The sequence below is a fragment of the Coptis chinensis genome, chromosome 3, assembly GCF_015680905.1.
Source record: "Coptis chinensis isolate HL-2020 chromosome 3, ASM1568090v1, whole genome shotgun sequence".
Classification (NCBI taxonomy): domain Eukaryota; kingdom Viridiplantae; phylum Streptophyta; class Magnoliopsida; order Ranunculales; family Ranunculaceae; genus Coptis; species Coptis chinensis.
In genome coordinates this window covers 15,803,590-15,817,347 of record NC_141458.1, presented here as the reverse complement: position 1 = coordinate 15,817,347, position 13,758 = coordinate 15,803,590, and the positions used below count along the sequence as shown (strand labels likewise).

The window sequence follows — 13,758 nt, the reverse complement described above, 5'->3', positions numbered from 1 at the left end:
TACCCCAGCATCAGTTGTCTTCATTAGTTCTTGGTGTTGGCGTTAGTGACGCATTACTTTCTAGTACCTCAATAAGTAAAACAGGAAAAAAGAAGAGAAAAAAAATACATTCCTCAAATGCATGGCTGGAGGTTGACAGCCTTAAAGCTTTAGTTAGATCATGTCGTCACAATTATTTTGCAGACGATAGGAAAATATTCCCTTGCTAAACCTTTCGTTTTTTATCATCCATAAAAAAAAATCAAAGTTCCAAGGGTACCCCAGCTTTATATAAACCAAGGGTCACAGCAACTCCTCAGCTTAACTCTCATTTCTCCTATGAAATGCATTGTCAGCGAACGTGAACAAGCTTACAACTAAAGCAACCAGTGGAGCTGAACTTCTTCACATGTGGGATTTCATTCATCATAGTTAAGGACTTTAAGGTTACCTCTCTCTTTCTCTCATTCTTCTTCTTCTCGTTATACTTTTGCTTACATGTATTTTAACTTGTGGGGTTAGTGTTCTTTTGATTAATCGTCATTTAGTCCTCATCATGATCATAGAATTTTTCATCGGTCTATGATCAAACTGAGTGTTTTTTTATTCTGTTAATATCCGAGTCTTACTTGAAAGGTGAAACTGTGTATTACCATTGATGCATTCATTTTGTTGATGAGTCTCTTTATTTCTTGTATCTCTTTTGAGATAGTTGTTGCTGCTGCCAGAACTACTAGTTTGTACTTGATGAAGAAACGAGCAATGCATTCCTTTGAGATTAATGCCGACTCTGTGGTGGCTGATGATGATGTGAGAAGTCAGCACATGAACCGGGGATTGTATGAGACGCAGCAGAGTTGGCTCTTAGGACTACAAGTCAAGAAGAAAAGAACTACGTATATTTCGGCTGCATTGTTTGTAGTTATAAGGCTTTGCAGTGGACCATTATAGCTATTTTGATTGCTTTACTGGTGATAGGCCTTCCTGTTATCTTGTCGAAGGAAGATGATTACTCAAAAGCGCTCCGCAGCGCCCTCTTATTCTTCAACGCAGAAAAATGTGAGTGTTTTCTTTGTCAACTATAGTACCTTTCTACTTCAATAAGTCATAGTCTTCTAGCACAATGGAGATTTTCCAATTTAGAATCTAGATGCTGATAACTCGCTTCTACAATTGCTACCAAGTTAATGTCCAATATATTTGGATTGTTGACTCAAAGATATTGCTTGTGCATGGTTGTTACTCGTTTAAAATCCATAATTCACTTTTGTTCTAGCTTTAATAAGAGATGAAAAACTCTAATACTCTATGAAGTTCACCTAACCAATTATTTGTCACAACTGGAGTCAGCAACTACATATCCATTATATTGGGTAGCTATGCCGAGCTGAAAATATAAACTGTTTTTTGTTTGCACATGGTTTTAAAAATAATTGGGAAAATAAGGCTCTCTATTGCCCTCTCTAGATCTTCATATTATAGTGGTAGACTGAGGTAATAATATCGATTCATATAACATGAAGCTAGATGGCATTACCATTGTAAGTGAACAGTATTCAATAGCGATTAGATGCAACCATTATGACGTAGTGGTTCTATGTCTAATTTCGTTGTTTGGTGTATAGCTGGTCCATTGCCCAAAGACAACAATGTGTCATGGAGGGGAGATATTGGATCTCCGTTCAGATGCGAAGCGAGGACTCCTCGGAGGATATAATGATGCAGGACACAACTCGTTCCACTATCGCATGGCCTTTTCCATGACCATACTAAGGCGGATCTCAGACTGGTTCAAAAACTGACGATGGCCGCACCTGTTCGCAGAGGCCAGAAGAAATGAAGTCTCAACGTCCTGTGCCAATCACTACACACAAGGGCAAGATCTAGCTGGTGAGATGGCGACAGCTTGAGCAGCTACCTCAGTTTTTAGGACAACGAATATCCAGAATGTTCTCAAGCAAGGAAGCAACTATGATGAACACAAACATAAATGAAGCGGAAAGAAGTTGAAAAACAAAAGGAGAATGTCTTTATTTTTTACCCCTATATGTGAAGATGTATATTTGTTGGTTGAGGATAAACGGGCGTAGATCCAATTTTGCAGCTGATGAGTTGGTGAGTGTAAAACTTGATGAATTTCATGTCCATCTAAGATCGTTGACAATATCAGATATGAAACAGAATCAGAACCTTGTATAACAAATACAAGCACTCCCACCAAGTCAAATCACAACTTAACTTGCTATGTACACGCACTTTAGCGCTGTCATGACTTCACTATACCATATCCATGCTGCTTCAAAATTGTTTGTGACAATAGAACATTAGGATGCAATGGACAGACATCGACTGCAAATTAATATTCAAATGACCACTAGGTTATGTCATCAACCAAAGCCTCCTTTCGTTTTCTCTTTAGTTGTATCAAACTTTTTTGCATTAGTAAGAAATGAAAAAGGCAGCAAGTCCGATTTGTAAACAAATTACATATCAGATTGGTTTTAATATTTAAGACTGGATTATACTATCTAAACCTTTATAGTAAAAGAAAAAGGTACTGGTACCACAATATATATTGATATAAAAGTCATTCATCCCTGTATGTAACTTCACTATTCCATCTAGTATCAGGAATGGAAAGTTGATAGAAACAGTACTTGTCAAACACTAATCTGCTTCATCATCTTTTGCGCTTAATACTCATGAGAATATAGCTGATGACCTCCTTCAGTGTGGCTTTCCTGTTTTCTTTGAAGCTCCACAGCTCTGGCACAACATATCTTCCGCTAGGGTTATACTCATTTATCTCCTTCAATGCTGTAGTGATCGCCTGAAAAACTTCATTGCCCCACTCTTTCCTGACAGCAATCAACTTGTCGTCCTCCTCATTTAAAATTTCCTACACCACCCACATACGGTTCATTTATATCAATATCTTACTAGTTTAACCAGAATCAAACAGAGATGTATAAACACATTAAACATGAACAATAACCATTGAGAATCAGAATATTTCCATTGGTGTTAAAGTGCTTGAAAAGTATTAGAGTCAGTCAAGTTGAGATTGCATTTGTCTTATCACAACGACAAGCTGGTCTAAAAAGCTCAAGTGAATCATCAAAGGTTCACATCTATGACAGCAAAATAAATGAGTACACCAGCGCATGATATCCAATATAGGCAAGTAATAGTATGTGCATGTGGGAAATGCATGATATGCAGATATAAGAGCACAAGACTGCAGAATCATTGCATAACAAATTGCTATAACAAGAAGAGAAAGGGGCGGATATCTAACATACTTTAGGAGCTTTCCCTTCTTCAACCACAACTTTAAAAGGATGCCATTCTGGTTTTTTGAGGTGGTCTTGCCACAATGAACATAGCTCAACAGCTTTTAATTTCACCTCATCTTTAACTGAAAACCTTTGCTCGCAAGCATTTTGAAATGGTTTGACATCAAGCTCCCCCATTCTCTTGATTCCAATTAAGGTTCGAGATTTTAAGATGACAACCAAACCCTAATGAGCAAACAGAAATCACAAATAAGTTTAATAGTATACACAATCTTGGCAGTTAAGAAATCACATTTCATCTGATAATATAAGTAAAGGCTAACTAAAAAGGACTGTTTAAAAACAGTTTGGCTTGTTTCAGGGATAACATGCTCCTATATCTAGCTGATTGAGAATATGAAGAACACCAAGATGAATTAGTAAGACTAGAAATCGAACACCAAGAGTTAGTATCTTAGAGTGTATAAAGCTATAGCCATGACAGGAGATATATTGAAGTCTACTGGGATGCATTATCCATGTATGGTAAAGACCAAAGATGATTTGAGGGGTATAAACACCTGTAACAGAAAAGGTATACAGTCTTCATTTCATAAAATCCAGGAGAAGTATGCTATCCAATATAAAAAGAGTATACGGCGACTTTTAAATTCCTCTCCAAATTGTCCTTCTATGGCTTCCTCCTCCTCCTTGTATTGTATTGATCCTAAAACAGTATCTAGTTTTGTGATTTTTTATTATATGTGTTTAATATACACTTCAAGCATCTAAACAAATATAAGATATATGAACTTATATCCAAAAGTCCGAGAAAGGTATTGCATCTACTGTTGCAATTTTTCATTATATAAGAAGTGTTTAATCTACAATTTCCCATTACAGAAATATTTAAAGATACAATCAATTAAGAAAGAGACGGACACAATTCTAACTTGCATACTATGTATATTGCGTCTATATCAATAACCAGTTTGAACACTAATATGTTGGGTGCATTGAAAATCCAGGAAAGTAGCACTGAGAACCGTTGGCGCAGGATCATGGCCAGAAGCAGAGCATAAGGGTAAGTTAAGGAAACATGAAGACATTTAACGACATGCTGACAGAGGCTATAATTATAAAGGTTTCTATAATCGCATAAAAGGATTTATGTTTCCTAGTCACAACTTGACAAAAAGCATAAACAATGGTCTCAGCGCACTAAACCTCTAAAGAAAGACAGAGAACATGTGATCTACATCACTATTCAAAAACACCAACCCTGCTCACGTGGTTGCAAAGTTTTCTTGTAGTACCACATAGAGCATGAGAGAAAATGTCCATATCGTCATTATGAAATTCTTTTTTTCCCCCAATAACTAAGAATTCCTGAAGTAGGAATTGCATCAAGTGAGACTGAGAGATCACTATGCAGTACTTCCACACCCCTTTAAGATAAGGCAGATAACTAACATGATATACCATTTTTGAAAAATAGCAAAGCCTGTAAGACTTGAGGCAGATACTAGTATGATAACTAGATAGCATATTTTGTATGGCAGATTTAAGTATATAAAAGTAAGTTCGTACTTCAATCAATTCTTTACGAGCTTCTTGCAGCTCATCATTGCTCTTGCGCTCTTTAATAAGAAGAGTTTGATTCATGGCCTCCAAATCATCCATTTCCTCGATTTTATCTTTTAACTCCTCATCAATCTTTTTCATGTCGTCTTGCAACTTGTTATCATCCTCCCCTCCCATGTGCTTCATCACCTGCAGATTCCCTCTCAACTCCTGGATCTCCAACTCCAATTTCTGTTTAGCATCCAACTTTTTCTCTAACTGAAGAATCTTATGTAGAGCAGCCTCTTTTTCCCTCTGCATATATAACAGATTACATGAATTAAAAAAATAGAGGAATGGAACTATCTGCTTAAAAATATGAAAAACACGAATATTTATAAATAAAAGTTGTCTCGTAGAGGTTTTAGATCAGTAGCGCACCTTTTGATCTTCAATCAGCCTCAGGACGTCCTCATCAGCCTTTTTTTGCTCCACAGATGCCATGTCCAGGGAATTGTTTTTCATTTTACTCTGAGAGAAAATATCATCAGTATCAACTATCAAGTATCTCTTTACATGGCCTGAATATTGTTTCATAGAAAATTGTGAAACACAGTGTACATGCAGTACCAGTCCCTAATACATGCCAATTCTGCACGTCAGTGGTCTATTATACACTTTTATGTCAAGTGTCAACAGGGAACAACAAGGCAGCTTCTGACATCATGGTCACTTTCTCACGGTGATTTTGGTTAGTTAATTGGGACAAAAAGGCCAAGGAAAACGTCAGGAGTTACCATATTTCCTCAAAAGACACAAACACTATGCACCCTAAACAAAAGAGTCTATGAAGCCTAACTATGAAAATAGTCAAGGCTTCAAGTAGTTCATACACTCACCGATTTGCTAGACAAGGCATACAACCAACTTAGCTTCATCAAAGGGTCAAATCAACAAACAACTTCGAAAGACCTAAAGAATGAGTTGGTAACAGGAAAGACACACTGGACATTTAGAAATCTTAGCATGATGTTACAGTGACAATAAAAAGCATAGATTTTTGTCATTTTCCAACTTCTCACACCTACATAACGTTGACTTAAAAATGCCGCCAAACAAAATATACATATAAATATACAGTTGTATTCTCAATGTTAATGCTGAGACTTAGAGATTGAGGAAATCATCACCCAGCTGCATTGTTCTCCAAAACGTGTCAGAGAACGGCAGAACGCTCAACTATCTTCAACCTCAAACCGAAAATGATTAAGACGTTTATGCACCAAGCAGTCACAAGAACAAAGAATTTAACTCAGTGCCACATATAGTCCAGATTTTGACAAGAGAATTACCTCATTCTTCTCCTCATCAAGTTTTTTTCTTTCGCGCTCGTTAAAAGCTTCACGCTTGTTCAGTTCCTTGGACCATCGCTCAATACCTCTTCTCCGTGACTCCAAGTCACTTTTCAGCTCTTTGGACCAACGCTCATTCTCGTAAAGAATTCTGTGCGTACGTTGACGTGCAGTACGCTGCAACTCCCTGATTTCTGTTAGAGAAAGAGTTTACTATCATAAATAAATAGTACATTAAGAAATTTAACTCTAAAGATAAAATAATGTATATTTGACACACCTTCATTGTGAGTCTGCTGTATTTTCTCCTTTTCTTCCATCACCCTATTAAGTGATCTACTTCTTTCATTGTACTTACATTCCCATTCATTCAGATCCTCATTCTTAGCATCAATTTCACTGGTTAGGTTAGCCACAATGGTTTGCTTTTTTTGTGCTGCCTCTTGCACAATATCAGAGATGGTTTTAAGTTCTCCCTTCCTTCGGAGATACTCTCCAATCATTCCTTTAGATTGATAATCATCAGCACATGCAAACCATCCATACTTACGTGAACCTGGGTCCTTTCTTCTTCTGCTCCAGTACTTTTTGCCATGATGATCAGCTTCAAATTCTTTCTCAAATGCATTGGCGTCCTTGAATCCTCCCCAGTCATCTCTGAAATCAATTATTGCATATCCAGTACGCTCTCGTTCATCCCACATGGTATGAACTCCTACCGGTCTATATCTCGAAAACTCCTTTTTTATTGAATATGCATCTCTATCCCTAGGCTTGCTCAACAGATTAACAACGACGCCTGTCCAAGGCCAAACAAATAAAACATTTTGCTCGGATGGCTTCATAACAGGTGCTGGCTCATGGATAGATTCAATTGGACCTAGCTCTTTGGTTTTCTTATGAGTATCATCTGGTTTATTATTTAGGTAGGTTTCCATGTATTTTGCTACAGCAAGGTGGTTTGCTTTCTGTTTTGCGCTTCTGTTTGCTGAACCCTTTCCCACACCGGAAGCATGTTGCAAAAGGCCCTTGTAGTCATATGCCTGTTTCTTCTTTCCTAAACAAAATGGGCATCTATAAAGTTCACCTGAAATCTTCACTTTGTCCTTTCCATTTATCAGATCTTCATATATCTTTTCTTTGTAGCTGATAATCTCAGAATCACTTATCTCAGAATCTTCATCTGAACTGGACGCCATTGAACCTGCAAACGAGTAAAAGATAGAGAGCAAGCTGAGGAAAATTCATCAACACAAGAACAAATGCGTATCACATGAACTGTCACGTAACATTTTAAGTTATAAAATATAACTCACCAAGTAGTAAAGAAGAAATGTGCATGTTCCAGTATTTTAAGTTTTAAACACCTTTTTAGACATATCATTCTTACATAAGCATAGTACACAAAATCCCCACTTATTCTTCTTCTTCTTCTTCACCAAGTTTTTTCATCGATATATATATGTTTCAACAATTGAATTGAATTCATAGCTCTAGTTTATCATTTCCCATCTCAATCCTACTTAAAACAAGCATCCACATCACAAGTTCGTTCACAACCCCAAAACTATTTCTATCTCTACTTATTTTCCTTTTCACCGATTCATCATTTCTAACATTCATTTGCTCATCATCATAATCATACTAAATAACAAGATCAATAACAAGAATAAAAAAAATATATATTTAATCACAGTAATAGATTTCTTCTTCTTACAGTGAAAATGTAGATTGAGCTGCGTACAACTATTATTTATTTATAGATGTGGAGAAAAAAACGTTTTTGAGGTGTGCTCTATACTCTTTTTGGTTTGCCAGAAAATGAAAACAAAGTGTGTGCGTGTGGAGGACTATTTATAGTAGTGAGTGTAGTGAGAGTGAACGGTTTTTATTCTCGAGATACGCATCACACCGTTTTTATTTAAGATAATTGATCTAACGGTTCCTACTTTTGTTACGTCGCTTTAATGGTTGACCAAGTTTGACATTTGCCTTGGGGCTGTTACTGACAACTAACTATTTTTTACTTGAATAACATTGATTTGCATTGAAATATTGGAAGAAAGAGTAGGAGAAAAAATTCGCTCCAACGCGCTTAGGAATATTTTCTCCTAAACAGTAGGTAAGTCTGGAATTATTATTTAAGGAAAATGAAACTTATAACCTTTTAGATTTCCAAATGCAATGAACTAATCTGATATACTAATTAACGAAACATTGAAAAATGAATGAAACTGCACTGAACTAACCTAAATGAATAATTAACGGAAAATTATAAATTTGATGTAACTGCATTGAACTAACCTCAAAAAATAATTAACGAGAAATCGAAAACTTGATACAAATGTATTGAACTAACTTTAAAGAACAATTAACATAAAATCGAAAATTGGATGAAACTGCATTGAACTAACCTCAAAGAATAATTAATGTGAAATTGGAAATTGGATGCAACGTACTACATTAAACTAACATCAAAGACTAATTAATGGAAAATCAGAAACTTGATGCAAATGTATTGAACTAATAACCCTGAAACATATTTGTATTATATGCAGGGGGAATAAATGTCTCGACAAATATAATTTTACATTTTAAGTAGTGTTTATCACAATTTTTTTATTGTGATTGGGAATGCCTTGCTATTCAAGTAGCTTCAATATTATCTTCGCCACATTGGGCATTCTCACAAAACTTCAATCAAACTTCTATTGTTAAATCTAACAATAAAAAGAAGTCGATGAATTTTATCAAAGTTTGATGCTTCCTTTTTATAGAGAGTGGTGCAAGAAATTTAAATGAGTAATTAATATAATTTTCATATCCCATAGCTATGCATAGTTGCTAATATTTTTTAGAATAATTTAATATAACGACACCCGTTCGTAAGACACGTTCATGTGATAAATCTTTTCAAGTGGGAGTAGTGTACTCTTTGAGGATATGAAAATAATCAATCTGTTTTAATGATTTGTACACATTAGTACGTAAGCCGAGCGATAAATCTAATAAAACTATTATACAAGCTAGATCGAGTTTAAGATAATTTTATTTGAAAATTACGGATTAATATCCTAAACCACAAAGTGAAGAGGCTATCTCAATTTGATCGCTTAGTTTCCAAGTATTTATGTACCATAATCGCTGCTCATTAACGTATTTCGGTTTATTTCAATAAAAATGTATTCTGATTCGAAAATTTGCCGCTAAATCACCATAAATCTAAAAAAAACTATTATACAAGCTAGATCGAGTTTAAGATAATTCTATTTGAAAATTACAGATTAATATCCTAAACCACAAAGTGAATAGACTATCTCAATTTGATCCCTTAGTTTCCAAGTACTTATGCACCATAATTGCTACTCATTAACATATTTCGGTTTATTTTCAATAAAAGAATATTTTTATTAGAAAATTTGCGCTAAATCACCATAAATCTAAGAAAACTATTATACAAACTAGATCGAGTTTAAGATAATTATATTTGAAAATTATGGATTAATATCCTAAACCACAAAGTGAAGAGACTATCTCAATTTGATCTCTTAGTTTTCAAGTACGTATGCACCATAATCGCTGCTCATTAACGTATTTCAGTCTATTTTCAATAAAAATATATTCTGATTCGAAAATTTATGTTAAAACAGTTGTAAAGACTTGATGGCTGTTCTATGCTTTACCTGGACCCCAAGGCCCAATGCAACCCCATTTTCCAGGCACATGTAGGCAACCAATTTTCTCTATGTAAGAAAATATTAAACATGACAATATAAGCTAGAAATAAAATTAATGCATATAAACTTGAAAAAATTATCAAACATAGTTGTTAATCATATATGAAATTTAAATAAAAAATTAAAGGCGGATTCAATAGTGACAAACTTTCATAAATGAGAAACATTGAACCTTGGTATTCATTTTGATGCTTTCATTTTCTTTATTATCAAATCCTTCTTCTTGTTTTTGCTGCTAATATCTTTCCAACTAATTTTCTCATTTTCCTTCATCTCTTTAATTATTATTATTATTATTATTTTTAGAAATAAGCTAGCTAGGGTTAGGCAGACCCCTAACTGTATTAATCAAGAAAAACGAGCATACATAGTTCCTTTAGCACCCTCTTCTACTAACATACATAGTTTCCTATTTATGGGAGGCCCAACAAAAGATAAAAACTATATAGGCCTAATCCCAAACCTGCTAAATAGTCAGCCGTTTTATTGGATTCCCTATATACATGGTTAAAGGAACATAAAACAAAGAGAGTATTGAGCTGTTGAATATGTGTAACTAAGTCCAAGCAATACCAAGGAGGTGTAGCTATTTTGGTGATAGCTTGAATGGCCATCAACAAATCTGATTCCACTTCCACCATACGGATATCCATATATGCACATCTGCTCAAGCCAATCTCGATTGCCTTCAACTCCTGGAAAATCACCGACTGCTTACCACCTAACCCTGTGAAAGCCAATAGGACCTTCCCATTACTATCTCTTATCAAACCTCCATGACCTGTGTCAGGACCGTGAAAGCTTCCATCAGTTTTAGTTTTGCTCTTGGTTCGGGGGGAGGTATCCAGTTGCACCATTTAATTATTTTCTTTAGCTCAAAGATCTTGTCTTTGTTTTCTTTTTCTTCAATCATACAATCTAGCATAACGTTTTTGATGGTGTTAAGCTGAATATATTTTTTTTCAACTTCTTTTCTTTTCTTCAAGAGTTCTTTGAAATTGAAGTTTTCAATTTCTATTTCACATTCATCTTTTATAAATTTTATTGCATTAAAAGCAACCGAATCTTGTGCCTTTTCTACAAAATATCAGGGATTTCAGAGAATTCTTTAACGTACTATGACGTCTTCATTGTTAAAGAATATGTCTTTTGATACATGTACTGTTACACTGCTGATGAATCGCTCTATTCTCTATTTTTGTGTTGTACACCGGATCTTGTTGAACATCAAGTTCTGCTTCTAGAATTTCCTTTAGCAACTTATTTTTATATAATTTGTAATTTTCATACTCCATGACCCTGCAATATAATTTTGTATATAGGAAAACATAATTAAATATATGAAACATATAAGAATAGATACTTGGATTAAATTGAATTCTTTGCTATATAGGTAAACAATATTGAGGAAGATAAGAAGAATTGTTTACCTTAACCGTTTGTTTACTATATGTATGCTCTTGATCCAATACACTTTAATTTATGCAATGAGAAAGGCAGAATGATTGTAAATTTCTACATATTTAGGTTTTTTTATGTCAATTTATTAGACTTCCCTACGTGATTAGAAGTTCATTTCGTGTATGATTCTAACTTGGTATATATCTAAAATTGGAAAGTAAGGTAGATCACGTATTGTGAGTTTTATCGGAAAAAAAAAAAAAAAGATCACGTATTGTGTTTTGAAATGTCTATTTGTACTATTGGGCTAAGGTCCCAAATATAGTTTTGCATCCTTTTAACTTGGGCTTCAAGCTCATTCTATTTTGCATGATTTGTACTAAAGTAAGTCAACTTCATTTCCTCTAATTCACTGAAGGTTTTGATTGATTACCGTAAAATAATCCTTTTGATTACCAATTCGTTTCCAATTTAGTTGTTTATCAATTGAGCTTTACATTCGAGTGCTCCATTAATTGAACAATAAACCCCTACCTTTAGTCTTTTCTAGTGTTGAACCCACAATTGAGGAGCCATAATCATTATCAGATACTAAGCCTTCATATCCTCCTCTTCCTGAAGAACCTGAGGTTGATAAGAGCCTACTCTGCAAGGTAGGAGTACCTCTTCCTGATGGGCGAAGGCTACAACGGAATTTTCTCCGCACAGATCCAATTCAGGTAGAACCAATCCCTGTAAAGTGTGTTTTTTTTTTGCTTTAGACCTCCACCTTTTTGGTATAGCTATTTTACTTGGGAGTCTTGATGACACACAAATTTTTAGATTAACTATGAAGTTTTTTTAGATTTTTTCCAGGTAACTACTCTATTACATTTTAAATCATTTTTTTAGTCTCCATCATTTACTCCCCTTATTTTAGTAGGCAACAGTCTTCTTCATTTGGCCGCATTGCATCAATATGGATCAAATAATCCATTGGGTGTACATTCAGAGATGGATAAAATTGCTTCTTACCCTTATTTTTATGTAAATGATCTAGTAGGTCGGGTAGCTTTTGCTATTTTTTTTTCCATTTGGATTTTTTATGCTCCTAATGTTTTGGGGCATCCCGACAATTATATACCTGCTAATCCGATGCCCACTTTGCTAATCCTTGATAACACCTTTCACAGCATAGCTGGGGACAAAAGTGAACATTAGCTGGATACCTCATCTTATGAATTTCAATTGGAATGTAAGTGTATTGATACTTTCATTTCCAAACCAATTTGTCTGGCCATATTCCTTGATTTGACTTACGTTGTTTTCTGTATTGCAATATAATCTTTGTTTTGACTTCTATTTTTTTTCCCCTTGTGAATTGGTTGAGATACGTCTTTTGTATATTCAATTTGCTTTGGTTGAATGGAGATATGGACAAAAGTGAATGTTTTCCTTATGAAATTGAGTTGAAATGTAAGTGTATTGAGCAACCCATTTTCTAGTCCCATCTGTCTAACCGTATTCCCGCTTTGTATATATATATATATATATATATATATATATATATATATATATATATATATATATATTCTCTGCTTTGACTTCCTATTTTGTTTTCCTTGTTCTTTATTTGAGATATCTCTGCTGCATGAAGAAATGGAACCTAGGTTGATAGGATAGATGTATTTCTGATAATGCAAAGAAGGTAATATTGAAATTCTTAAATTTTCATTGACTATTTTTTTTAATTACATGAATTATTCATTATTTCTTTATTTCATTGTTTGTCCGTTACCGAGTCTTGAGTGCTTCCTAATATTCCTAACTACCATTTTCCATGTGTTCCATACTTGGTTATATATTCTCCGCTGCAAACTTGTTTCGGCTTACTATGTCTTGTCTAAATCACATACACTGCCAATGTTTCTACACTTGTTAAGGATTGCCTTATTTAGTAATTCCCTACCGCTTGATCATGTAATACGTGCAACTATATGACCAACATAATTAGTGTGTTTTGCAATGATGGCGTCAATAAAAGATAGTTAAGAGTTAGTTTTGCTCATCTACTTTAAAGACACGAACTTGCTCTATGCCCTACCTTAGCAAGGCAAGATATTTTGCTTGAAGCGAAAAGCTTAATTTGTAGTGCACAAAATTTTAAACCAATCAATTATACGATAAAACGTCAAAACATTGCAGACTTAATTTTTATTACTTGACATCTATAGCAAAAAAGTTGTTATGATGAGCTGCTCCAAGTACAATACTACAACACCATCGTCTAACAATCAATTTATCATTTTCATTTGCTCCTTTTTCCCTTTTATCCTGTAACTCTCAATACTAAATAAGTTTATATTGAACCTTATGCATAATTCTCTGAATCTTAGCCTCCTTGTGCTCACACCTCATCAAGTTCCTACCATCCGATATCTCTATCATTTTTATCTCTTGCTACTGATTGAA

General features: G+C 34.5%; 1 protein-coding gene and 1 long non-coding RNA gene across 4 annotated transcripts; one reads left to right on the top strand and one right to left on the bottom strand.

Annotated features, from left to right (window-relative positions):
* Positions 1-102: 102 nt before the first annotated feature.
* LOC147508205 (uncharacterized) lies at positions 103-2,200 on the top strand. Its single transcript, XR_015217957.1, has 3 exons — positions 103-425; positions 692-1,038; positions 1,605-2,200. It is a non-coding gene; the product is annotated as an uncharacterized LOC147508205 (long non-coding RNA).
* A 314-nt stretch (positions 2,201-2,514) lies between these two features.
* LOC147508204 (factor of DNA methylation 5-like) lies at positions 2,515-8,087 on the bottom strand. Of its 3 annotated transcripts, none has more exons than XM_086600774.1 (7): positions 7,887-8,087; positions 6,450-7,373; positions 6,170-6,363; positions 5,259-5,348; positions 4,845-5,132; positions 3,282-3,500; positions 2,515-2,878 (listed from the first exon to the last, which is right to left on the bottom strand). In XM_086600774.1, exons 2-7 carry the CDS (start codon positions 7,366-7,368, stop codon positions 2,660-2,662), a joined length of 1,929 nt encoding a protein of 642 aa, XP_086456900.1. In that variant the 5' UTR covers positions 7,369-7,373; positions 7,887-8,087; the 3' UTR covers positions 2,515-2,659. The 3 variants fall into 3 exon arrangements, with proteins under 3 accessions (XP_086456900.1, XP_086456902.1, XP_086456901.1); XM_086600776.1 differs by having other exon boundaries at positions 7,949-7,967; XM_086600775.1 differs by having other exon boundaries at positions 6,450-7,402; positions 7,949-7,966.
* Positions 8,088-13,758: the final 5,671 nt, after the last annotated feature.